We start from the raw sequence: 27317 nt of genomic DNA, 5'->3' as shown, positions 1-27317 counted from the left end.
GTGGGAGAAGGGAATATAAGGGGATGTGAATGTAGCTCTCCCAGACCCACTAGCATGTGACTCATCCACCCATAGGCAACTGGCTTGGCTGTAACACAGAGAGAATCATTTTTATTCCTGCCACTTGGGATTTTTGCAGTCCTTGGAAGAGAGTGAGCAGAAGGCACTGCCAGAATTCAAACCCCTGGTTTCTGATTCTCTGGTCCCCCCTCTTCCACTGGTGGCTACCTGACTGGTGGAACGCTTAATGGCAAAGAGCATTACCTTTATCAGACCTTATCAGTAAATAACATATCGCCAGGAGATTATATAACAAGCTCTATTTGTAGAACACTTTACAGTTTGCAAAGCACTTTCCCATATACTATTTCAGTACTCTGGCAGTTGCCCTGCAAATCTGGCTGCCTAGAGAAGTTTCCTGGCATCCCGTATCTATGGTATTTCATGACAGGGTATTGATTTAGAGTGTGGATTGTGCCTCATGCCCCACAGCAGAAACAGAAGGTGGGGTTTTTTTCTTTTTCTCTTTCTTTCTTTCTTTCTTTCTTTCTTTCTTTCTTTCTTTCTTTCTTTCTTTCTTTTTTTGTATTTACACAGCTGTCTGACACTTCCAAAGCTACCCCAAATATTTATTGACTTTGAGAGAGAGAGAGAGAGAGAGAGAGAGAGAGAGAGTGGGGGAGGGCTAGAGAGAGAGGAAGAGAGAGAGATTCCCAAGCAGGCTCCACGCTGTCAGTGCAAAGCCTGATGTGGGCCTCAAACCCACTAACCATGAGATCATGACCTGAGCACAAATCAACAGTTGGATGCTTAACCGACTGAGCCACCCAGGCACCCCTATAGTTTTGAAAATGGATGCTATTCCCAGAGGGTAGGAGTCATGCTCTCATTTAGCACTATTACAGAATTTATTCATATTTGGGCATTTAAATACGTATTGGAGATGCCAGACAACAGGGACCCTGGATGCTGTATTCCGTCTGTCTCCAATCCTTTTGGAGGAATTTAAACCTCGGTCCCCTGCAAGCCCTGCAGAATCCTCGAGGCTGTCATTTGCAAACCACTGGATGCAGTAACTCTGTGTGGGAAGCCAGCACATACCATCCTTGTGGATTATGGATAGCTTTGCAGACTCAGCAGAGTTTTTGGATCCATAGACAGCCTGATCAGAATCAGAGTCATGTACCGGCCTGCACCAGAGAAATGATTCCTACTTGATGGAAATTTTCCACAAGGAGGCCAGAGTTGAAAGCAGTCGCTGGTTTCTGCTGCTGTAATAGCAAGTCACAAGATCCCGGCTTTTAAAACTGGAAGGGATCTGAAAGACCACCGAGTACCTTGTCCTGATTTCATGATGATGAAACTTAGGCATAGAGAAGTGAAATGAAGAACCCAAGATACATGATGTAAGAACAGTGCTCTTCCCACTGTGCTATATTATCTGTTCCAGAAAACACATAAGCCACATATTGTTTTGCAGATCAAAGAAACTGGCATTATTTAGGGTCATGCTCGTGGTCTGCCCGGCTTCCAGTGTGAACACGAGACGTTAATTTGCTATCACCAGCAGCTTTTGAATGAATTGCCTTGTGATGCCTTATGTCAAAGATAGTGTCACAGATAAGACCAAAACACCTATAAACAGTTTCATAGCACAGCCTCTCTGTGGCATGAAACCAGAGCAATGCTGTACCATTCACCTCATTATCAGGTTAGCAGCATCACAAAATACGTATTAAATTTTTTTTAATCCTTATTTTATTTTTGAGAGAGAGAGAGAGAGACAGAGCATGAGCAGGGGAGGGGCAGAGAGAGAGGGAGATACAGAAGCCGAAGCAGGCTCCAGGCTCTGAGCTGTCAACACAGAGACCAACGCGGGGCTCCAACACACTGACCGCGAGATCATGACCTGAGCCGAAGTCCGACACTCAACTGACTGAGCCACCCAGGCGCCCCCCCCCCCCAAAATACTTATTAAATACTTTTGTCCGCTCTGCACCTGATGGTTCATCAGATGGGAACGGATGACATTAAGTCCCCAGGAAGTCTTGTGGTGAAACACAGCAAAACCCAGGGTAAAAATACCCCAAAGCACAATCTGAAACAAAATACTTTACTGGCATGTTCAAGGCAGGTTTCCATACTCACACGTAGTTTTTTTAATTCACCGTGGAAAAGCTCCCCAAACCTAAAAACAGATTCTGGGAAAACCTGGCATTAAGCAGGACATTTCCTCTGCTCGTGAATCCATCACAGCTAATTATTACCTCCACGTCTGTCTTCCCATTTCCTACTCTCTCTGCCTGGAATGTTCCTTCCCCACCCTCCCATCTCTCAAGATTCAGCTTAAGTGACCCCTTCTCTGGGAAGACTTCTTTGACACTGTTCTTTTAAACTTTACTCCAAGCTGAGTTAGTGTCCTTTTTCTGTGCCTACCCTCAGCCCCACCAGAACCCAATGCTTCCTCTCTCACTAAGCTTATCACATCCTATTGTAGTTGTAGGATTACCGGTGTCCCCCATGATTAAAAAGCACACTCCAGGGCACCTGGGTGGCTCAGTTGGTTAAGTGTCTGACTTCAGCTCAGGTCATGATCTCACAGTTTGTGGGTTTGAGCCCTGTCTCGGGCTCTGTGCTGACAGCTCAGAGCCTGGAGCCTGCTTCAAATTCTGTCTCCCTCTCTCTCTACCCATCCCCTGCTCTCACTTTGTCTCTCTCTCTCTCTCTCTCTCTCAAAAATAAACATTAAAAAAATAATAAAAACAAAAAGCACACTCCGTGGGGGCAAAGAGCACTTTTTATTTCAGCATTCTCTTTCACTGGAATAGTGCCAGAAACAGAACTTTTGATAAATGTCAGTAGAATGAATGAAATTTGAATTCTGCCTGCCATTCCACTTCCCCCTCCATCTGGTCTCTCTTTGAACAGATCCTCAGTATGACCAACTTTCTCCTCTTCAAGCTGCCTCCTGCCGTACTTATAAATGTCAATGCCTCCAATCCAAACACCATCAAGAACACCCCTGTTGGGATACCTGGGTGACTCATTCAGTTAAGCACCTGACTCTTGACTTCTGCTCAGGTCTTGATCTCAGGGTCGTGAGTTCAAGTCCCACATTGGGCCCTGTACTGGGAGTGAAGTCTACTTAAAAATACTTAAAAAAAAAAAAAAAAAAGAACACCCCTGTAGGTGAACTTGTGGTTTATTGCTCATTGCAACAGAGAATACATATGGTGGAACATTGCTGTAAGAAGGTATTAGGAAGGACTTATAGGATTTGGTTTGTGTTGGAAGATTTGGATAAGGTTCAGGGGAGTGGGGCTCTGCTCTGGATTAAAGGAGATGGGGGTAATTCTGTGACTGAGTATCAATAAATCTTATCTGCAAGGTGGAAGGAATGAAGGAAAGCTAAAGCTGTGATTGGCCAAGAAGCTACTTTCATATTAGCCGAACTAATAGGGAGATGTTTGGTTATTTTTGTGGTTTGGGCAATGTTCTTACTTTTTCCTGTGGTCAGACATGTGTGGTCATGTTTTAGCCTTGATCTATCATGGTCACAGAGTGGACTTATCTGGTGTTTTGTGCAATTGTTTATTTCGACAGAACACCAAGGTCTAACTGATACCAGGCCAGCTCTCTTTCTCAAACCTCATGCCCATTCCTTTTACCAAGCTGACCCCCTGCCTCAGATACTCTCCTCCCTCCTCCAGCCAAACCCTATTTAAATTCAAATTGAACTCCACAAAATTCCATCTTTCCTGTGAAGCTTTCCTAAATACTTCTTTCTCCATTGGATTATCTTTTCTGAATGCATCTAAAAGTCTTGGTTGGCATGCCACAATTTAGTATTCAACTGCCTTCACTCTGGAATGGTTTGACTTGTTTCATGTGTATTTTTCTTCTCTGCTCAGTAGGTTGCAAATCTTTATAGGGGCAGGGTCATTTCCTACATTTCACTATCCCCTTAGAACTGAGCACCCTGCTGAGGTGAAACTAATGGCTGGTGTGAATAAAGGGGGCGACTCTGCATCTGTGACACAGCTCTGAAAACACAGCCACAAGCCAGCAATGGAAAAGCCACCAGCTTGCCTTTCCCCTTTTTAACACTCTGACCTTTTATCTTCCCATCTTTCCATTAAGAAATCATGTTTGAATTTTTCTTTTGGAGCATTCATTTCTTCCCAAGTGTTACTTTTGGAAATGTCTTCTGTCCCTAACTGACCTTTAGTACAGGATCTGCATTGTTGTCTCTTCTCACCCTTCCAAAGACCTGGCGGATAGCATGAAAAGCCCAGCAGTCCCCCACTAACAGAAGCTCCTGCCTGGCTCATCGTCGCAGGAAGTAGGATGCATGTGAACTGTCTCCTCTGGGGCCGTGCGGAGGGTCACCCACGAGGGCCAATGCCCAGGACTTTGGCTTAAGTCAGGGCACAAGACCTCTAAGCCTGATTAGCCTACACGCCCTCCAGCCCATCCCTTACTCCCTAGGCGGACACTCAGCAGGTTTAGGGAAAACTTAGTTGAAAGCTGCAAGTTTCAACCACTCTGCACAGAAAAGCTGACATTCGGGGGAGGTGAGGAAACAGAAGCGCGGACACCTATGGCAAAGCAGGCGGGCGGGAAGAACTCGATTTCCACCACAGGGCGGTGGCGAGTTTTCTACAAAGCCGCCTATGTCCAGGACCAGCCAATCCTAAAGCCCGAAAGGGCGTGATCACCAATTAAAAGGCAGAGAAGGCGGAGCCGAAGCCTTGATTGGCACCTGGTCTCCTGTGGACTGGCTGAGGCCTGGCAACGCGGAGTCTGAAGAGGCTTCAAGTTGGGTGCTCTAGCCATGGCGGCCATCTTTATTTCTGGCAGATCAGCTGATGGGCACCAACGCGCCCAATTTAGAGGCGAGGCGTTGGGTCTTTTTCTAGGGAGCCCATGAGCCCCTCCCCTCGCGTGCCTCTCTGAGAGGGGGCGGGCCGGAGCAGGAAGCCAGATTGAACGCGGTGAGGCTGTTTGGCGGGAAGTTGGCTTAGTTCCCTGGTCCCCGCCTAGTTTCTCCCCAGAGGCTTCTCAATCTTCCCTCCTTGATCTCGGCATAGGGCACAGTACCCTTTCGCACGGAGGACGCGATGGCTCCCAGGAAACGCCCAGAAACCCAGAAGACCCCCGAGGTGGTTGTGCGCCCCAAGACCAGGAGGAGCAGAAGCCCCGGGGAGCTGGAGCCCGAGGCCAAGAAGCTCTGTGTGAAGGGCCCCGGTACTGCCTGCGCCTGCTGCTTTAATAATTCCGCCTTTGGGGGTTCTCACGCAGGAGGCTGGAGTGGGGGGGGTGGGTGCTGTTGGTTTCCTGAGGCTATCCCAAGTTTTAAGGATGCCTTGGGCTGTGCATTTTTCCGCAGGTCCTTTGACACCACAGAGCTTGGGCTTAACCCCTCTCAGGTGATGGGAAGAGGCAGATGAGCTCCATTACATAAGACACAACGGACTTTTCAAATTCCTGTGTCCCAGGATTTTTACACACTGAGGACTGCTTAAAATAATCCTACCTTGCCTGGTGGTGCGTGTGGTGAATTTCGGTAGTCATGGTTGCTAGCTGTGTGTCCTTGGTTTCCGCTGTGAGAATCTTCAATTTCCTTCCTTAGAAAACTCATTCTCTGAGGTTTATTGGGGCTTGAACCTGGGGCTATAAGGATTGGGTGGGCACAAAACACTGGAGCAGGGTGTTGTTGATGAAGTGTTTTTTGTCCCTAAGAAAAAGGAATTAATCGGTTGTCAAGAGGCTGGATTCATAGAAACCAGATCCTCAAGTACATCTTTATTCCTATTCTAAGTGGATCTGTCTCTCCAAAAGTAGCCAGGCCAGACCCTCTGGATCCTGCTGGTTTCCCAAAGAACAGATTGGACTTGGGGCGAACAACTGGTCACCTCTACATTATTTTAATATAGGATTTAAAGATACTTCTTTTCCCAGTCACTTCTACCATGCTATCCTAAAATCTTTTTATTTTACATGATATGTGATTTTTAAATTGTCACCCAACCCTACCATGAGTTTTCCAACCTACTGGGAAGAGTTCTGTGTATACTTTACTCTTGGGTGTTTCTTTGGTTCCGTTCTCAGAAACCCTGCAAGGGTTTGTTTTCATATTATTTCATATTTAGCTTCACTTCAGAATTACTATTGGGGGGAGTGTTTGGGGCAAGGGGCTGAATCCCTACTCACTATATTTTGTGCTGGCTGAGACTGAGCAGACCATGGAAAGGCCTTAAGAGGTAATAAGAGAGATTGGCTATGTAGAATGGAACAACAAAGCTTTCTTTCTGAGATTTCAGCAGGAAACCCTTCCGTGCGTGAGAGCAGAGAGGAAAATATGTGTCTGTTCTGCTTGGCAGGTTCTAGCAGAAGATTTGACTCAGGCTGCCTTTGGGCGGGGTTGGCTAGCCTTCAGGTCCCGCCATCATACACCAGCATCGTCAGGGCCCTTCACCACCATAAGCTGGGCAAAGCTGCCTGGCCATCACTACAGCAGGTGAGGCATTTCCTGGCTGAAGTGCTCGAGTTTCCCTCGTACCTTTTTACTATTGGGATGTTCTAAAATTAGATGCTCGGTTGGTTCAGCGGGTTGTCAGAGTGGTCAGATCACCTCTACCTTGGTGACTGACCTACTGGGCATTCAGCCAAGTAGAAAAGTCTTATGCTGTAAAGGTCCCATCTGGAATGCACTCTGCCCCCTTGCTTTCCAAGATTAGTTCATGCACATTGCAAATATTTTCACACACAGAGCCAGGCAGTTCACTTCCCTTTGGGTGGGTGGGGGGGAGGACTTGGCCCTAGGGCTCATCTATGGAGGAGGCAGAGATTGACAATTTACCCAGGACTTGGATTTTAACTCAACTTAATTCTTTTTTCTCTGTGTCAGGGTCTCCAGCAGTCCTTTGTGCACTCTCTGGCTTCTTACCGGATATTCCAAAAGGCTGCCCCTTTTGACAGGAGGGCCACATCCTTGGCATGGCACCCAACTCACCCCAGCACCCTGGCTGTGGGTTCCAAAGGGGGAGATATCATGCTCTGGAACTTTGGCATAAAGGACAAACCCACCTTCATTAAAGGGGTGAGCAGTTCCCTGTGCCAGACAATAGTGCTGAAGAAGTGTTTGTTGAAGGGATGGAGAATTATCCAGTAACAAGGAGATGACTGGGATCAAAGTAACTAGGTATTTTCAAACAAGGAGATGGTGATGATACTCAAATCTTCATTGAGTGCCAGCCCTTAAAATATTAGAAGGTATAAAATGTTGGCCACCCTGTTGTAAGTTATCACATAGAACAGAATCCGAGCCCCTTCTTTTCTCTTGCCCTCATCTTCTGCTGTCTTTCCTCACTTCCTATGCTTTAGCCACACAAGCTATTTCTATTCCCAAACCTGCGTCATTGCTCTTGCTTTTCTCTTTGACTGGAGTGCTCTTTCTCTTGGTTTTCTCATGTCTGGCTCCCTTCAGCCATGACCATTCAGGTCTTGACTTGGTGTACTTCTTCAAACAGCTTTTGCTGACCACTCTGTCTAAAGTAGTCTCTACTTGACTCATTCACTCTGGTTCATTACCCTGCTTCATTTCCCCCACCGACAATGTTTATCAATATCTGAAATGTTTCACTTATTTGAGTGTCTTTGCCCATACAAATGTCTTTGGAAAGTAAGCTCCACGATAAGAGGGACCTTGTCTTTCTGGTTTACTACCATGTCCCCAGTGCCTTGAACAATGTTTGGCCTAGAGTAGTAGCTGCTTTATTATATTTGTTGAATGAGTGAGGGCCTTGAAGTATAACTGGGTAGATGGGATATATACATACAAGATAACTTGCAATATAGATGCTAAATGCTACAGGGTGTGAGAGAAGGAAGAAGCCCTTGTGAATTAGAGTCAACAGAGAAGGCTCATGGATGAGTGGGGAGTGAGGAGGAATAATATTTAGGTAAATGGAGAGAAAAAGGACAAGCAGAGTGTGTTCGGGGCAAAGTTTGGCATAGCGCTTTCTAGGGATGGCCTTAATCGTGTTAGTGTTTATCATCAATTGCTGAGGGGTGAAGGTGTTGGCCCCTCTACCAAAAAGAAGAGCTTTATTTTTATTTACTTATTTTTTCAGCTATAATATTGCCAGTTTATTTATTTATTTTTATAATTATTTATTCATTTATTTATTTTTAATTTATATCCAAGTTAGTTAGCATGTAGTGCAACAATGATTTCAGGAGTAGATTCCAGTGATTCATCCCCTACATATAACACACAGTGCTCATCCCAACAAGTGTCTTCCTTAATGCCCTTTACCCATTTAGCCCATCCCCCAACCCACAACCCTCCAGCAACCCTTGGTTGGTTCTCTCTATTTAAGAGTCTCTTATGTTTTGTCCCCCTCCCTTTTTTATATTATTTTTCCTTCCCTTCCCTTATGTTCATTGTTTTGTATCTTAAATTCCTCATATGAGTGAAGTTATATGATATTTGTCTTTCCCTGACTAATTTCGCTCAGCAGAATACCCTCTAGTTCCATTCATGTAGTTGCAAATGGCAAGATTTCATTCTTTTTGATTGCTGTGTAATAATACTCCATTGTATGTATGTGTGTGTGTGTATATATATATATATATATATATATATATATATATATATATATACCACATCTTCTTTATCCATTCATCTGTTGATGGACATTTGGGCTCTTTCCATACTTCAGCTATTGTCGATAGCAGTGCTGTAAACATTGGGGTGCATGTGCCCCTTCGAAACAGCAACCTATATCGCTTGGATAAATACCTAATAGTGTAATTGTTGGATCATAGAGTAGTTCTATTTTTAATCTTTTGAGGAACCTCCATACTGTTTTCCAGAGTGGCTGCACCAGTTTGCATTCCCACCAGCAGTGCAAAAGAGATCCTCTTTCTCCGCATCCTCGCCAACATCTGTTGTTGCCTGAGGTCTTAATTTTAGCCACTCTGACTGGTGTGAGGTGGTATCTCACTGTGGTTTTAATTTGTATTTCCCTGATGATAAGTGACGTTGAGCGTCTTTTCATGTGTCTGTTAGCCATCAGGATGTCTTTGGAGAAGTGTCTGTTTGTGTCTTTTGCCCATTTCTTCATGGGATTATTTGTTTTTTGGGTGTTGAGTTTGGTAAGTTCTTCATGGATTTTGGATACTAACCTTTTATCTGATATGTCATTTGCAAATACCTTCTTCCATTCCATCAGTTGCCTTTTAGTTTTGCCGATTGTTTCCTTCACTGTGCGGAAGCTTTTTATTTTGATGAGGTCCAGATAGTTCATTTTTGAAAAGAGAAAACCTTTCGTTTGCCCAGATGGAGGCTAACAAATGGAGGACTCTATTGTAAAAAGTGACACTCTGGGCTTAGAGCAGCAGCCACAGACTCACAGGCCTTAAAAAGCCAAAGAGAAAAAAGAGTGATAGATGATGGGATCAGTGGTAAACAGGAGATGGTTGACAGGCAAGAATCTAGGTCTCGTGGTATCAGGTTTGATTTTTTCAAATGAACCCTGAAATCTTGATATTTTTTTTTACATGAAATGTTCTGATTTTTAAAAATTGTGATGGAATACACAAAACAAAACGTACCATCTTGACCATTTTTAAGTGTATAGTCCAGTGGTGTTAAGTATATTGGAATTCTTGTATAGCCAGTCTCCAGAAGGTAAAACTGCAAAAGTGTTTGCAAAAGTGAAATTCTGTACCCACTAACACTAACGCCCCATTCTTCCCTCTTCCTGTCCTTGGTAACAACCATTCTACTTTCTGTCTTTATGATTTTGACACTCTCATGAGTATCTCATATAAGTGGAACTATACAATATTTATCTGTTGGCTTATCTCACTTCATATAATGTCCTCTGGGCTCATCCATGTTGTAGCAGGTGTCAGAATTTCCTTTTTAAGGCTGAGTAATATCCCACTTCATGTATATACCACATTTTGCTTATCCATTGATCTGTTGATGGACACTTGGGTTGCTTCTACCTTTTGGCTGCTGTGAATAATGCTGCTATGGACATGGGTGTACAAATCTCTCTTCAGGTCCCTGCTTTCAGTTCTTTTGGGCATATACCCAGAAGTGGAATAGAAGAGACAGACAAGGCCAGTGATGAACCCAGGATGAGTTTTCTTAAGTGGAGGCTCCAAAGCAGCCCATCAGAAAAAGCCAGGTTAGACAGCCTTGGGATGAGATGGATGTTCAAGAAAACAGGTGCTTGAAGCCAGAAGAAAGGCAGCCAGAGAAATGCTGTGCCCAGAGTTTGGCTTCCTGCCCAGCTGGTGAGACAGGTGACCACCAGAAGGGGCAGTTTTAAATTGAAGTCAAAACCCAGAACTCGGGCAGGAAGAGATTTGTTTTGTTTTGGTTTTTTCCCCTGGGAATCTAGGACATGGGAATAGAGAAATTTAAGAAGTACCTAAGGGTGTCCTCAGGGAAGAGCCACCTGACGAAAAGGAGAATGACATCTGCTTTGAACTTGTGCCAGGCTGAGACTGCTTTTGGTTTACATCACCCTTTATTATAATGTGCATTTAAGTGATGTTTCCTCACACCATGGTGGAGATTGGCCTGGACATTTGAATTTTGGATTAGCAAGACGCTAGATTGGAACAGAAGAAGGGTATGGTGGTCTGGAGAAATGCCTGTCTTTACTCCCAGATACCGACAGAAAGTTGATTTGGCACCAGTGACTGGAGGAGAAGCAGTGCCTCATTTTGTCACTTCTTTTGTCCTCTGACCTTGGCTCTGACCTTTACATCTTCAGGCCCTTGGCAAGGAAACACATTACATTTTCAAAATGAAGACACCTTAGTTTTACTCTTATTATAAAATGATCTTTGGGGCGCCTGGGTGGCTCAGTTGGTTAAGTGTCCGACTTCTGCTCAGGTCACAATCTCACACTTTTTGAGTTTGAGCCCCATGTCCAGCTCTGTGCTGACAGCTCAGAGTCTGGAGCCTGCGTCAGATTCTGTATCTTACCCAAGTAAATAAGTGTACTTACTATTTTGAGAGAGAGAGAGAGCGCGCGTGCAAGCAGGGAAGGAGCAGAGAGACTTATTTAAAAAAAAATAATTGTGAGGGTGCCTAGATGGCTCAGGTGGTTAAGCACCCGAGTCTTGATGTTAGCTCAGGTCATGATCTTACGGTTGTTGGTTGGTGAGATCCAGCCCTCTGTCGAGCTCCGTGCTGAGCGGGGAGCCTGCTTAGGATTCTCTCTCTGCCCCTCCCCTGTTCACATGCACACTCTCTCTCTTTCTCAAAATAAATAAATGAACATTAAAAATAAAAATAGGGGTGCCGGGTGGCTCAGTTGCTTAAGCGTCCAACTTTGGCTTAGGTCATGATCTCACGGTTCGTGAGTTCAAGCCCCGTGTTGGGCTCTGTGATGACAGCTCAGAACCTGGAGCCTGCTACTGATTCTGTGTCTCCCTCTGTCTCTGCCCCTCCCCCACTCACACTCTGTCTCTCTCTTTCTCAAAAATAAATGAACATTGAAAAAAAATTTTTTTAAATAAAAATAAAAATGATTGTGATTTGTTTGGTGTGTTTTTCTATATGTTTATCCTGTTTGGGGTTCACTGAACTTCTTGGATCTATGGGTTTGTCATCAAATTTGGAAAATTCTAGGTCATCATTTCTTCAAATAGTTTCTCCCCTCTTTTTTTTTTTTTCCTCTGGGACTCCAATTACATACATGTTAGGCTACTAGGTATTGTCCTGCAGGTCATTGATTAACACTTTATTTTTTAATCCCCTCCCCCTCATTTTATTTTGCATAGCTTCAACCGCATGTCTCAACTTCATTGATCGTCTACATCTAATCTGCTATTAATCCCATCCAATGTCTTTTTCTTTTCAGATACTGTATATCATCTCTAGAAGCTTAATTTAGGCCTTTTAAAATATCTTCCATTTCTTTTTTCATGTTCATTACTTCCTCTACTTTTCTTGACCATATAGAATATATTTATAACACTTGTTTCAATGTTTTTGCTTAATTCTATCATCTGTGTCACTTGTAAGGGTGTTTGTATTCACTGAGCTTTCTTCTGGTTATAAGTTCTATTTTCCTGCTTCTTTGCATGCCTGGTAATTTCTCATTGGATGCCAGACATTGTGAATTTTACATTGTTGGATGTTGGATTTTGTTGTATTCTTTTAAATATTGTTGGGCTTTGTTCTGGGACACAGGTACTTATAACCAGTTTGATACCTTCAAGGCTTGCTTTTAAGCTTTGTTAATATAGTTACTATATTAGTTTCCTATTGATTCTATAACAGATTATCACAGTCTTGGTATCTGACAACAAAACAATTTTATTCTCTTACAGTTCTGGAGGTCAGAAATCTGAAATCATTTTTCTGAACAAATGTCAACACGTTGGCAAGGCTGGTTCTTTCTCAAGTTTCTGAGGGGAGAATTTGTTTCCTTGCTTTTTTCAGCTTCTTGTGGCCATCTGAACTCCTGAGCTGTGGTTTCTTCCATCTTAGAAGTGCGTCACTGCAATTTCTGCTTCTGTGATCACATTGCTTTCTTTTCTGACTGACTCCCCCTGTGTTGCTCTTATAAAGACTATTTGATTTCGATTATATCAGTCCCACCCAGACAATCCAAAATAATCTCCCCATCTCAATATCCTTAACTTAACCACATATGCACAATCCCTTTTGTCATCTAGAGTATTATTCATGGGGTCCGTGGATTAGGGCATGGACATCTTGGGGACCATTATTTAATCTACCCCAGTTAGCATGGATTTAAGGAAGCCTATAGTCTAGGTATAAGTTGGCCTCATCCTGAGGCAATACTCTTCTGAAGACTCAATGTTCTGTATATTAAGTCTTTTCATTCTGGATGGTGAGAATACAGACTATTCTCAGGATTCTCCCCTATTTATTCATGGTGTTTCTCCCCACTCCCCTCCCAGCCTTGGGTAGTTTCCTCATACCCATTTACACATTAATACTTACCCAAAAGACTTGAGGGGATCCTTGTGAAAATCTCCAGAATGTCCCCTCTGTGTGTCTCCTCCCCAGAATTTTGCCCACAAATTCTTGCTATGTTGGCTTTCCTAAAATTCTGTTTTCTCAACTCAGTGAGACTGCTAGGCTGTGTGTGTCCTCCCTCTTGGTCTTGCTGCCTGGGTACTTTCTCCAAGTGCTAAGCTGGGACAGTTGTAGGACTATCTCTTTTGCTTGCCTCCTGTCTTGTGCTGCCTGCTGTCTAATCTCTGAGAACCTATTTCACTTTTCTTGTCCATTTTCTTAGTTGTTTAAGACAGGAAGATATACCTGTTTTCTGACACTCCATCATGGTTGGGAACAGAAATTCCCATTCATTGTAATAGTTTATCTGAGGATTTAACATTTTTGTCCTACACAGTCTTGTCACCTACAAATCACAAGAGTTGGGTTTCTTTCTTTACTATTCTTATACTTCTTTTTTGCCTTGTTCCATTGTCTTATTCTAGTACATTGCTGAATATTGACTCTAGCAGACATGCTTGTCTTATTCTTGATCATAGAAGGCTTTTATATTTTATCATTGAGCATGATTTCTTCTACTTTCTATTGTAAAATACACATAACATAAAATTAACCAGTTTTTAAAAGTTTGTTTCATTTTTAAAAAAATTTTAACGTTAATTTGTTTTCAGAGAGAGAGAGAGAGAGAGATGTGGGAGGGGCAGAGAGAGAGAGACAGAGAGAGAATCCTAAGCAGGTTCTGCACAGTCAGTGCAGAGCCTGATGTGGGGCTCAAACCCATGAACTGCAAGATCATGACCCGAGCTGAAACCAAGAGTCGGATGCTTAACTGACTGAGCCAGCCAGGCGTCTCCCCATTTTAACCATTTTAAGTGTACAATTCAGTGGCATTAAGTACTTTCACATTGTTGTGCAACTGTCACCACAACCATCTTTAGAACTTGTACATCTTCCCAAAATAAAACTCTGTACCATTAAACAAAGACTCTTTATTACCCTCCCCTATATGCACTAATCTGCCTTCTGTCTCTAAAAATTTGAGTATTTGCGGCACCTGGGTGGCTCAGTCGGTTGAGTGTCCAACTTCGGCTCAGGTCATGATCTTGTGGTCCGTGAGTTCAAGCTCCACGTCGAGCTCTGTGCTGACAGCTCAGAGCCTGGAGCCTGTTTCTGATTCTGTGTCTCCCTCTCTCTCTCTCTGCCCTTCCCCCACTCACTGTCTATCTCTGTCTCTCAAAAATAAATAAACATTAAAAAAATATTTAAAAATTTGACTATTCGGGTACTTCATATAAATGGAATCATGCAATATTTTTCCTTTTGGGTCTGGCTTCTTTCATTTAGCATAATGTTTTCAAGGTTCATCTATGTTGTAGCATGGATCAGTACTTCATTACTTTTTTATAGCTGAATAATGGTCCATCATACGGATTTGCCACATTTCATTTATCCAGTCATCTGTTGATGGACGTTTGGGTTGTTTCCACCTTTTGCTATTATGAATGCAACTGCTGTGAATGTACGTGTACAAGTTTTTGTTTGAATACCTGTTTTTACTTCTTTTGGGTATATACATGGGAGCTTGTTTGTGTTTTAAAATTGTCTGTTTTTTAATATCCCTTATCAGATTATGTAAATTCCCCCTTTTATTTCTGGTTTGCCAGAAGCTCTTGTGAATGAAATTGTATCTCATCAAATACTTTTTTGTATCTCTTGAGATCAGCATATGATTTTTCCCCTTTATTCTCCTAATGTGATAAGCTACACCAATTGATTTTGTGTGTTTGTTTTGGTTTATTAATTATATTCCAATTTTTCACTTAAATTTTCTTTTTTTCTCATTTCTTAAAACCTTTCCAATTTTATCATCTCCAGCAAGTAATACTGCTTCTTAAAAATCATGGTAAAAGCACATAACATTTATCACTGAACATTAAAAAAAAATATATATATATATATTTGTTTTAAGTTTATCTATTTTGAGAGAGAGAGAGAGAGAGACTGTATGAGCGGGGGAGGAGCAGAGAGAGAGGAAAACAGAATCCCAAGCAGGCTCTGCACTATCAGTGTGGAGCCCGACATGGGGCTTCTTGAATCCACGAACCATGAAATCATGACCTGAGCTGAAGTCAAGAGCCAGACGCTTAACTGACTGAGCCACCCAGGTGCCCCTATATACATACATTTTTCTAAGTTTATTTGTTTTTTGAGAGAGAAAAAGTGTGTGTGTGTGTGTGTGTGTGTGTGTGTGTGTGTGTGTGCATGAGTGAGTGAGGGAGGGGCAGAGAGAGAAGGAGCAAGAGAATCCCAAGCAGGCTCCATGCTGTCAGCTCAGAGCCTGACACCAGTCTCAAACTCACAAACTGTGAGATCATGACCTGAGTCAAAATCAAGAGTGGGACACTTAACCAGCTCAGCCACCCAGACACCCCAATCACCAAAACATTTTTAAGTGTACAGTAGGGTTAACTATATTCACATTATTATATAACAGAACTCTAGAACTTTTTCATTGTGTAAAACCGAAACTGTATACCCATCGGATAAGTTCCTCATTTTCCCCTTCCCTCAGCCCTTGGCAACCGCAATTAATGCTTTCTGTTTCTATGAGTTAGAACTGCTTTAGATACCCCTAAGTTTTGATGGGCTTATTGTGGTTACATAGGAGAATGTTCTGCATAGGAAATACACAGTAGAGTATTTGAGGGTGATTGGACATCAAGCTGGTAATTTATTATCAAATGCTTCCAGAAAAGCAGTTCTTTGTGCTAGTCTTGCAACTTTTCGAAGAGTTTGAGATGGTTGGAAAACAACAACAACAACAAAAGACTGATATTATTTCTTCCTTAAATGTTTAATGTATTCAACAGTGAAGCTACCAGAATCTGGAATTTACTTTGCAAGAACATTTTTAGTTGTGAATACAATGCCTTTAATCAGACTATTCTGATTTTCTCTTTCATTTTCCATCAGTTTAGCAAATTCTAGGGATTTCCCCATTTCATCTAAGTTTTCAAATTTATTGGCATAAGATTGTTTATTATATCCTCTTATTATTGTTTAAAATGTCTAAGATTTCTACTGATGTCCCTTTTTTGATCTATTACATTGGTTATTTGTGACTTCTGTCTGGTCAGTCTCACCAGGGATTTATCAATTTTAGTAGTATTTTCGTTGAACCAACTTTTGTTTGTGGATTTTCCCACAGTATATTTGTTTTCTGTTTTATTCATTTCTATTCAATCTCCTACTTTGTTTTCCTGTTACTTTCATACCTTCTTGAGATGGATGTTTGAATCATTGATTTTTAGCCTTCTTTTATTATGGATAATGCTTCTATGAATATTTGTGTTCAAGTTTTCATGTGAACATACTTATTCATTTCTCTTGGGTATATGCCTATATGCCCAAGAGTGTACATTGATGAGACACACAGTAACTTTATGTTTAAGTTTTTGAGGAACTGCCAAACAGTATTCTGGAGCGACTTCTCCGTTTCACATTCCCACCAGCAGTGTAGGAGGGCTTCAACTTCTCCACATCCTTAACAACATTTGTGGGTTTTTTTCCAGCTTTATTGAGGTATAATTGACGAATAAAAATTGTGCATATTTAAGGTGTACAGTGTGAAGTTTTAACATATATGTACTTGCAAATGATTACCATGGTCAAGCGAATTCATCACCTCACATATTACCTTGTGTGCGTGCCACGAGCTGAGAACATTTAAGATCAACTCTCTTAGTAAATTTCAAACATATAACATACTGTTAATAACTGTAGTCACCGTGCTGTCCGTTAGAACTCCAGAACTTACTCATCCTGCATAATTGACACTTTGCACCCTATCTCCTCCAGCCCCAAGCCCCTGGGCAACCACCATTCTACTCAGCTTTTATGAGTTCCATCTCTTTAGAGTTCACATATAAGTAAGATCATGCAGTATTTGTCTTTCTGTGTCTGACTTATTTCACTTAGCATAGCATCCTCCTGGTTCATCCTGGTTGTCACAAATGGCAGGATTTCCTTCTTTTTAAGGGCTCAATAATATTCCACTTATATACATACAACATTTTTTGTGTCTCTTCATCTGTCTACAGACACTGAGGTTGTTTTCCTATCTTGGCTACTGTGAATAATGCTGCAGTGAACACAGGAGGGACGATAACACTTTGAGAAGCTTATTTCATTTCCTTTGGATATATACCCAGAAGTGGGATTACTGGATCACATGGTATTTCTAAATTTTCTGAGGAACCCCCATGCTGTTTTCTGCAGTGCCTCTACCAACTTACATTCCCATCAACAGTGTACAAGAGTACCTTGTTCTCTACCCCTTTGCTGGTACCTGTTATCTTCTGTTGTTTCGATAATAGCATTCTTTTTTTTCTTTTAGTGTTTATTTATTTATTTTTGAAAGAGAGAGAGTGAGTTGGGGAGGGGCAGAGAGAGAGGGAGACACAGAATCTGAAGCAGGCTTCAGGCTCTGAGCTGTCAGCACAGAGCCCAAAGCAGGGCTCGAAATCACAAACCATGAGATCATGACCTGAGCCGAAGTCAGTGCTTAACCAACTGAGCCACCCAGGTGCCCCTGATAATAGCTATTCTAGCAAGTTTAAGGTGATATAGCTCATTGTAGTTTTGATTTGCATTTCCCTGATGTCAGGATTAGTGATGTTGAGCACCTTTGCACATACCTGTTGGCCATTTGTGTGTCTTCTTTGGAGAAATGTCTATTTAGGTCCTTTGCCCATTGTTTAGGTTATTTGGGGGAGATTTTTGGTTTTTGCTATAGAGTTCCTTATATTTTTTTATATTAACTTCTTATCAGATACAGTATGCGAATATTTTCTCCCATTTTATGGGTTGTCTTTTCACCACCTGTAATTGTCTTTTTTTTTAATGTTTATTTATTTTGAGAGAGAGCATGAGCACGGGAGGGGCAGAGAGAGAGGGGGAGAGAGAATCCCAAGCAGGCTTTGCATTATTAGCATAGAGCCTGATGTGGAGCTTGATCTCACAAACTGAATCATGACCTGAGCTGAAATCAAGAGTCAGATGCTTAACCAACTGAGTCACCCAGACATCCCTAATTGTCTATCTTTTTTATTATAGCCATCCCAGAGGGTGTGAAATAGTATCTCATGATGACTAATGATGTTGAGCATCTTTTCATGTGCTCCTGGCCATTTGCATGTCTTTGGAAAAATGTTCAAATCCTTTGTCCATTTTAAAATTAGGTCTATTTTAAAAAATGTATTTTAATCACAATTATTTTGTGTGCGTAGGTATGTATATATGTATTTAAGTAGGGTCCATGCCCAGCATCAGGCTTGAACTCATGACCCCAAGATCAGGAGTCAGATGTTCCACCGACTGAGCCAGCCAGGTGCCTAATCACAATTATTTTAAAGCCTATATATAACAGCTCCAATATCTGTATCTCCTGTATCTTTCAAATGTTGTTTTTTCCTCTTCGCTTTTGTTTATTTGGCCTTATCTTCTGATATGCCGGATGATTTTAGATGTAATGCCAAATATTGCATATGAAAACTTGTAGAGATAATTTTGAGTTTTGGGTAGTGATGTTTTCCTCTAGAGACATTTTTTTTTTCTCTATCAGATCATCTCAATCCAATGAGTTTAAAATTATTTGAATCTGGACTTCAGGTTTTGTGAAGGTCAGGCTATTTCTAGTTTGCTCTTATTTCGAGAGTGTCTAGGATCTTAACTAAAAGCTGGGTTTTTTTTCTAAGACCTCTCCTTCTTGGCAAGTCTGAACTCCAGTTCTGCCTCTCTTGCCGTGTGAGACTGGCAAAACCGCAGCCCAGCTTCTCAGCCTTGAAGCCACCTACCACTTTCATATCAGCTTGTCTGCAGTTTGGTTTCTCTGCTTCAAAGCCACAGCCTTCTAATCTGCATAGACCTCAAGGGGTAAAGCAGCATCCAAACGTCAGGTCCATCTTTCTGCTTCTTTCTCTGGGATGTTGGTCTTCAAGTCCCGGATGCCTTGATAGCTCTCCATTAACTTCAGAAACTTTTCTTTAAAGACATTTATTTTGGAGGTGCCTGGGTGGCTCAGTCGGTTGAGCATCTGACTCTTGATTTCGGCTCAAGTCATGATCTCACGGCTTGAGAGATCGAGCCCCGCGTCAGGCTCTGCACTGACAGAGAGCACGGAGCCTGCTTGGGATTCTCTTTCTTCCTCCCTCTCTGTCCCTCCCCTGCATGCACGCTCTCTCTCTCTCTCAAAATAAATAAATATTAAAAAAAAAAAAAAGCAAACACGGTGAAGCCTTAGTGAGCACAGGACTCAACCGTTGGGAGCAGAAGATTATCACAGCAGTAAGTGTTTGGCGGACTATCGTCACCTTTATAGAGGAGATAGGACATGCCAGTTAGCATGCTGAGTGAGCCAAGTGGATGTTGTATAAGAGGCCTTGTACGGGTCTGTGAGGCTGGGATAGCAGCAGCTTAAGAAGTAGAGAAGGGGCTCTTGAGGGTGTAAAGTTCTTAAAACTGTGCCTGATACATAAGAAACACTTAATAAGGTTATGTGTTTTGATGTTATGATTATTTTCATCATCATTGTCTGGAATATCTGGAAAAAATAGGAAGGAGTTCAGATCTGACTCCTGCCCACCTAATCCAGGCACTGTTCCGAGCTGAAGCTCTTCTAAAGAGCACTGGGCAATAAACAAACCATGGTACATCCACATAATGGAATGCTTGGCAATAAAATGGAATGAGCTCTGGGTACACATAGTAACTTGGGTGCATCTCAGGGGCATTATGCTGAGTGAGATGAATACTGTATGATTCATTTATACGACAATCTATTAAAGGCAAAACCATAGCACGGTGATAGAGAACAGATCCACAGTGGCCGAGGGGTGACAGGAGGAGAAGGGGTGTGACCACGAGGGGAGAGCACAGGGGGCTTTTTTGGGGGGACGGAACTGTTCTGCATCCTGATTTGGGTGGCGGTTATTCAAATCTATACTCTTGTGTTTTCACATCCATAGAAGTGTGTGGTAAAAACAACCAAATGTACCGTATGTTAATTTTTTTTAAATTCCATTAAAACTAAAACCTTAAGTAATGAAGAGTCCCATGGAGCGCATGCCTGCATCCAGGCCTCTCGGCTGGCCTGGCCGCACGTGCTGCCTGCCCAGCTGTCTGGTCGGCAGACTCCGTGCACCCAGGCCTCATCCTTCTCCTGGGCCATCTTCACTCACTGGTTTTTCTCTTCCTTATGTTAGATTGGAGCTGGAGGGAGCGTCACTGGGCTGAAGTTTAACCCTCTTGATACCAACCAGTTTTTCACCTCCTCAATGGAGGGAACAACTAGGCTGCAAGACTTTAAAGGCAACACGCTCCGAGTGTTTACCAGCTCAGACACCTGCAAGTGAGTGGCTTCACTAGGAGGGAAAGGGCTTCTAGGCTCTCGGTGTAGTTCTGATGAGAGCCTCTGGATCTCGTTTGTATTATCCAAACCTGGCACGGGAAAGACCAGCAAGGTGGCAGCCCCTTTCCACCCTTCCCTCTCTTTCTGAGACTTTCTGTAGCTGCCTTTCTCTGTTCCAGGTGGGTTACTGCTTCGGTGAGGTATTCTAGAACCTCAGCTCTTCTCAGAGAGGGAAGGGCTTCAGCTCTTCTGTAAGGCATTCATATATTAGACTAGACCTTGATTCTCACTAGTTAACATGGCATTGGCCTAGAAAGCCACTTTTAAAGGTTGGAGCAGGAACTAAGAATTTGAGATTTCATTCTCTACATCCCTGAGTTGTAATGACCCAACCACTTCTTTGATAGAAGCTTAAAGCGATAGAATTGTGCCCATAAAGCACTTTGGACTCCCCAAGGGCAAGTGGCTGGAGAAATTACAAAAGACGCGTCAGTTTGATTTCTAGCCAGAGACACGACTCTAACTGTTCTCTAAGGAATCAAGGGTGTGGAGGCTCTAACTAGCACTGGACATTATCCTGGGCTGCCCCACAGAGGTAAGAAATACCAAGCAATCAGGGCAAGTGATGGGATAGACTCAGCTCCATGTTTTTCTTCCACAAGAAACCCTCCCTCTGAAAGATATTTGTAGGGGATACAAAAGACACCGTAGCAAGGATTTGAGTGTTTGAGAGGAAAAATAGGAATCTGAGATCTCCTGGCTGGGCATTAGGATCCCTGAAGCAATCCCAACCCTTTGTCCTCAAGTAGTCCGAGAGGCAAAAGAGCAAGACAGAGCTCCTAAAATTGTGCTTTTTCCCCTAAATGCTCAGAAGAGGGCAGAAGTTCTTTTCTCGCCAGCTCTGACTACCAGAGCTGGGCAGTCCCTTTCTGATTTGTCATCTCCTTTGGCCCAGAGGGTAGAGAGTGAAGAGAGACACCAATAAACATGTCTTCCTCAAAACCCAGGGCTATAGGGGGCAGGCTGGCCTGGGGACTTGCCTAATGGCTCTAAGGGACAGCTTCTTAGGACTCCTACCAGCTGAGGATCCTGGCCCCGACAGTAACTGGACAAATTTCTGAGCCTCATCACCCTCATGCCCTCTCTCTGGAAGGTAGACAAGTAAGAGTGTTCCTCACTGGGAGTCCGTGGTGAGACAATTATTCACTTATTCAACAAATACTGATTGGACATCTATCTGTTAGACGTTAGAGCTGGAACAGTTAATGGCTCTTGCCTTTGTCCCCAAGAATCTTATAGCACAGTCTCTCCCTCCAGCATCTGGTTTTGCAGCCTGGATGTGTCTACCAGAAGCCGAATGGTGGTCACAGGCGACAATGTGGGACATGTGATCCTGCTGAACATGGACGGCAGGGAGGTGCGTTCTCTGGAGCCCTGGTCTTCCCTTTCTTTCCCTTACCCCCAGCCTCCCTGCACCCCACCTGAACCAAGCCCTTCTCTGCAGCTTTGGAATCTGAGAATGCACAAAAAGAAAGTGACCCATGTGGCTCTGAACCCATGCTGTGATTGGCTCCTGGCCACAGCCTCTGTGGACCAAACAGTGAAAATCTGGGACCTGCGCCAGGTTAAAGGGAAATCCAGCTGCCTCCACTCGCTGCTGCATAGCCATCCTGTCAACGCAGGTGTGATATATCAGACCTCATCCTTCCTTCAGACGGTGCCTATCCAACCGTTTCTGGGGTCTCCCCTCAACATTTAGAAGCTGCTAGGCCAAACCCTTTACCCTGATAGCATCAACCAAGTTGATATCTTGGAAACTTTTGGAAACTAGTGGTCCCCAACAGCTGCTAAGTTTCTAGAATGTTTTTGTTCACAGTCCAGATTCACCTCCTCCCTTCCACCCGGGGTCTAGAGAGGAGTGGGAAAGAGGGTGCCCCTGCAGAAGGCCTGTACCAGCCAGGACAAGGGCCTGTGGTTCCTTCAGTTCTGGGGCTTTTCACTCGCCAGCTTGTTTCAGTCCTGACGGAGCCCAGCTCCTGACCACTGACCAGAAGAGTGAGCTCCGGGTTTACTCGGCCTCCCAGTGGGACTGCCCCCCGAGCCTGATCCCACACCCTCACCGCCACTTCCAGCACCTGACGCCCATCAAGGTAAGTGATGAAGACAGGGAGCTATGACATGGGGATAGAATGGGTCTATCCCAGACTGGGTAGAGAAAGGCCAGATCTGGAATCCCTAATCCCAGATCTCATCTTGCACCCACACAAAGCAGTCTCTTCTCCCCTGGCTCTCTCTCTGTCCCTTCTGTCCCCCTTCTACAATCCCACTTTGCTGGGTTCTGTCTCCTGTAAGCTCTTTTCCTGTTTTTGTTTTTTTTTCAGCCCAGCCTATCTCCCTGCTGTTCTGCCCTCAAACTTCAGTTCCTGCTGACCTCAGCCTTGCTAATGACTTCTCCAGTCTCAGCCCCCAAGGTTTTTATGGTCTTGAAGTCTTCTGATTCCTTCCTGCCCATGCCCCCAGGCAGCCTCAGCTCTGCCCATTACTCTGCTCTCCTGCTTTGTGTTCTTTTATAGAACCACAGCCTTTCTTCAGACCTCCAGGTTTCATGCCTGTACTTCTTTCATCAAGACAGCATAGTGGTGGGGGCGCCGGCCTCAGGCAGGCTGACAACCTTCGGTTAGAATCCTTGGGCAAGCTGCTTGAATTTTGGGTCTTGGTTTCCTCATCTCTAAAAAGGGAATAATAGTATCTAACTGATAGGGTTGTTGGAAGAATCGGTATACCTAAAGCACATGCCCAGTGCCTGGTAAGTACTACATAAACAGTGATGATTTAGTATTAGGGAGGCTCCCATGTACCTCAAATCCAACCCAAGCTCTTAAGAACAAGCATTTATCACTGGCTGGTTCCCATTGATCCATGTGTCATCTCCCACTTTGTAACCAGCCAGGCCAATTTCTAGCTTCCCAGGTGGGCTTGTGACATGTCCAAGCCGTGGCATGTACCACCTCGTCCTTCCCGCTAACCATGTCTTTCCGCCTTCAAAACTCCCTTGAGATTTCTTAGGAAAATCCCACCTGTCATTCCAGCTAACTGCCAGATTTGTTTTGAGTGGGGTAATCTGGGGAACATAGGTTTCTTTCCCTTTCTTGGCCATGAGCCATCTCCTGCTCAACTCTTTATCGTTCACATTGATGGAGGGATTACTTCAGAACTTCTATCCTATTTGGTTTTTGGTTACCAGAGACTTTTCGCTTTGTTGTAGGCTTACCTCTTTGGTTAATGTCTGGGTAAAGCTGATGTTAAAACATTGATCAGTTGGTATGATCTCAGGAAGTGCAAAAGAGAAAGAAGGCCTGAAGGTGTCCCAAGGTCCAGAGAGGCCAATTTAGGATTAAAAATTTGGGAAGGTAGATGCACATACAATAGTTTCATGTGGGTCTGATCTCCATTATTAAATTGCTGGCAACTGTATTAACAACTGTTAGTGACAAAAAGTACTTTTGATGTCCCTCTTGATAGTGCTCTGCATTTACTCTCATGACAACTCTTCGTCTCCTAGGCAACCTGGCATCCTCGGTACAACCTCATTGTTGTGGGCCGATACCCAGATCCTAATTTCAAAAGTTGTACCCCCCATGAATTAAGGACCATTGATGTGTTTGATGGAAGCTCAGGGAAGATGATGTATCAGCTCTATGACCCAGAATCTTCTGGTATCATTTCGGTGAGGTTTGGGCCCTCAAATAATGATGGGAGGAAGCAGGGATTCAACCTACTTTATTGACCAAAAACGACCAGAAATTTATCCTCATGTGCCCTTCTCCCAGTACCTCAACCTCTCCTCATGCTTATGCCCTTGTCTCTGCAGCTCAATGAGTTCAATCCCATGGGGGACACGCTGGCCTCTCTGATGGGTGAGTGAAGTGGTTATATCTCAGACTGGCCAAGCCCTATCCTACTCCCCAAGGTTGAGTGCAGGCTCTCCTCAGCTTAGCCCTACCAGTCACCCCAGGGTAGGAGTCAGTAAAGAAGACTACCAGGAGACCGTGGACTCTTTGGTCTGGGCCCTCCATGCCTCTTGCTTTGTCCTGGTCATGGCAATGCCTGGCTGCTGTCCAATTTCCTGGTATTTCCTTACCAAGTCCTAGGTTCCCTGGGCCAACCCCAAGTTCCCAGAGACTGATAATGGAAGGTGCAAGTCAGACTGGTCTCACTCCTCCTAGGTTATCACATTCTCATTTGGAGCCAGGAAGCTGGGATGCGGAAATGAGACACATTAATGACGGTGTGGGCCAAGCAAGGGCTTGGAGCCACCTGAGAACAAATCCTGTGAGAAGAGGCGGCTATGTGTTAAAGGGCCAAAGGTATCCAAGTCTTAGGGTCGGAGCAGGGACACTGTGGCATGGGACACTGTGGGACTGGGACACTGGCATGTTACTGCTCTGGACTTAGATCCAGAAACTTCTCCAGAGTTGGTGCCCCAGGTGCCCCAAGGGTCCTTGCTATTATCTAGCCTGGGGCCAAGGTACTTTTCTTTGACGTGCAGTGGCAGAGTGATCAGGTAGTGGTTTTCAGTTTGTGCTCACTATTGACATGGCCAATAAAACCATACCCAACTGAGCTTCTGAGTGGATTTTACAGCACTGATCTGGTCAAAGGGCTCCTTGGGTCCCCCAAAATGAAGAAAAGGCACAGAAACAGCACTGAGTCTAAAACTTTCATTCTCTGGACGCTGCCTTAGCCCTATTCTGGGCCACAGCCACAAGCTGTCCAGCTTACAACCTACATTTACCTCTGGTCCCTAGAGACCCCAGCCTAGCCGACTGGCATAGTAGTGTCACAACTGTACAACTCACTCCCCTCCCCCCACCCCCACCCCAGTACAAACACCCTTCTGACCTGCTCCAGCTGCAGGGTGACAAAGGTGCCTGAAGCATTATGTCTGACTCTAATGGTGGCTTCAGGGGGACAAAGGAAAACTTGGCTGGCTGGCCTTTGAGTGATCCAGCTCCTTAGTGGCCAATGTTTATACGCCCAATGTTGTGCAGTTTTTCCCACTAAAATAAGCACTGAGAGGCAAGACTGTGTCCCCTGAACCATTTGCCAAAGACTCCAAGCTGGAAGAGAGAGCAAGGCTTGATTGGCGGGGGCAAGGCGATCAAGCACCAACTCCTTCAGTTTTTCAATCCCAGGTCCTGAGTGAAACTTGGATACTTGTCTACACTTCTAGTCCTTCGGAAGCATGGCGGAGGCAAGTCTTGTTTGGAGAAAGCCAAAGTCCAACATAGTACTTGGTAAACAGGAGGCACACAGATGCTGAGCGACAGGTGCCATGGGCCAAGCCGAGCCCCACTTGTTCATCTAGGTTAGGGTAATCAGAGGGAGGCCAACCCAGGGTCTCCTGTCCATGGGCTGGGGAGCAGCAATAGTCAGGAGCAAGGGCCCAGCCCACCTCCCCTAGGAGGCAGAGGGAAGGGGGCTGAGTGGTTGTCAGGCATGATCCTCCCCATCTGCGACATGGCGGTAGCCCGGAGGCTGGGCCTGCATCCGGAAGAGGACAGTGAGGAGCAGCACTATGAGAAGGAAGAGGATGGAGCCGCATACAGCCAAGGCCACGATCACCTCTGAGCACAGGTTGGGGAGGGGGACAGAAAGGTCACGTCAGTGTTCCTCCAACAAATATTTGATTGTCTACCGTATACCACGTGCTCTTCTTACAATAGGGATATATCTAGGTCAGTGATAAATGGTAGAAAGAAAGACAAACCAAACTAAGGGGAAAAGGATGGAAAGGTAGGTCAGTCAGGGAACGGATCACTGAGGAAATGACAATCTGACCAGAGACCTGGAGTCCCTGAGATGCTCAGATATGAGAGAAGAGGGTCTGGGGGCAGGGACAGAGGGGATGAGTAGACAAGAAGCAAATACAAAAGGCCCTGATGGGGAAATAAGTTCGGCAAATTCTAGGATCAGCTAGAAAGCCAATATCACTATACCAGAGTGAGGGGCAAGTAGGAGATCAGCACTGAGGATCAGACCAAGAAGGGCCTGGAAGGCCATGAGAAAGAACTTGGATTTTGTTCCAAATGTCATGGGAAGCCACCGGAAGATTCTGAGAAGGGTAGTGATGTCAACTGATTTATGTTTTAAAAAAATTAACTCGGGATGCCTTGGTGGCTCAGTCTGTTAAGAGTCTGACTCCTGGTTTTGGCTCATATCGTGATCTCACAGTTAGTGGGATTGAGCCCTGAGTCAGGCTCTGCACTGACAGCAAGGCGCCTGCTTGGGATTCTCTCTCTCTCTCTCTCTCTCTCTCTCTCTCTCTCTCGAAATAAATACATGAAACATCAAAAAAAAAAAAAAATTACCTCTGTGGTACTGTGAGACTGGTAGGTACAAGAAGAGAGTCAGAAAGAACAGTGGGAAACTTTTCAGTAGTGTAGGCAAGAGATGAGCGCAGATCAGACCAGGGAGGCAAGAGGATGTATTTTTTTTTTTTTTTTAATATTTTGTTTTTCAACGTTTATTTATTTTTGGGACAGAGAGAGACAGAGCATGAACGGGGGAGGGGCAGAGAGAGAGGGAGACACAGAATCGGAAACAGGCTCCAGGCTCTGAGCCATCAGCCCAAAGCCTGACGCGGGGCTCGAACTCACGGACCGCAAGATCATGACCTGGCTGAAGTCGGATGCTTAACCGACTGCGCCACCCAGGCGCCCCAGGAGGATGTATTTTAAAGGTTGAGCCGATGGGATCTGCTAGTGGACTGGATGTGGGGTCTGAGAAAGAGGGTATTCAAGATGACTCTTAGGGTTATGCTCCACAACTAGGTGACTGATGTGGCATTTGCTAAGATGGGCAAGACTGGAGGAAGAGTGGATTTAG

General features: G+C 44.2%; 2 protein-coding genes across 9 annotated transcripts in view; one reads left to right on the top strand and one right to left on the bottom strand.

The window, feature by feature from the left end:
* Positions 1-3244: 3244 nt before the first annotated feature.
* Positions 3245-25052, top strand: DDB2 (damage specific DNA binding protein 2). Of its 3 annotated transcripts, XM_027072751.2 has the most exons (12): positions 4612-4994; positions 5091-5247; positions 6384-6520; positions 6911-7102; positions 20284-20429; positions 21747-21846; positions 21934-22111; positions 22437-22579; positions 22811-22900; positions 23992-24156; positions 24301-24346; positions 24656-25052. In XM_027072751.2, the coding sequence occupies exons 2-12, from the start codon at positions 5121-5123 to the stop codon at positions 24700-24702; spliced, it is 1371 nt and encodes a 456-aa protein (XP_026928552.1). In that variant the 5' UTR covers positions 4612-4994; positions 5091-5120; the 3' UTR covers positions 24703-25052. The 3 variants fall into 3 exon arrangements, with proteins under 3 accessions (XP_053059196.1, XP_026928552.1, XP_053059195.1); XM_053203221.1 differs by lacking the exons at positions 4612-4994; positions 22811-22900 and adding an exon at positions 3245-4574; XM_053203220.1 differs by lacking the exon at positions 22811-22900 and having other exon boundaries at positions 4625-4994.
* Positions 22793-27317, bottom strand: part of ACP2 (acid phosphatase 2, lysosomal) — a 10275-nt gene continuing 5750 nt past the window's right edge. For all 6 annotated transcript variants that reach the window (XM_015075658.3, XM_027072760.2, XM_027072762.2 and 3 more), the window contains one exon: positions 22793-26056. In XM_015075658.3, coding sequence (XP_014931144.1) covers positions 25923-26056 — 134 coding nt within the window. In that variant the 3' untranslated portion in view covers positions 22793-25922. The remainder of the gene's footprint in view (positions 26057-27317) is intronic.

This window comes from Acinonyx jubatus, chromosome D1 (assembly GCF_027475565.1).
Source record: "Acinonyx jubatus isolate Ajub_Pintada_27869175 chromosome D1, VMU_Ajub_asm_v1.0, whole genome shotgun sequence".
NCBI lineage: Eukaryota > Metazoa > Chordata > Mammalia > Carnivora > Felidae > Acinonyx > Acinonyx jubatus.
Note: the sequence above shows the minus strand (reverse complement) of the source record. Positions and strands in the feature narration are given on the sequence as shown.

Coding starts and splice junctions, on each gene's coding strand:
- DDB2 (XM_027072751.2), top strand. CDS start 5,121: ATGGCTCCCAGGAAACGCCCAGAAACCCAGAAGACCCCCGAGGTGGTT. Junction 21,847..21,933: donor TGAACATGGACGGCAGGGAG/GTGCGTTCTCTG, acceptor CCTTCTCTGCAG/CTTTGGAATCTGAGAATGCA. Junction 22,580..22,810: donor AGCACCTGACGCCCATCAAG/GTAAGTGATGAA, acceptor TTTTTTTTTCAG/CCCAGCCTATCTCCCTGCTG.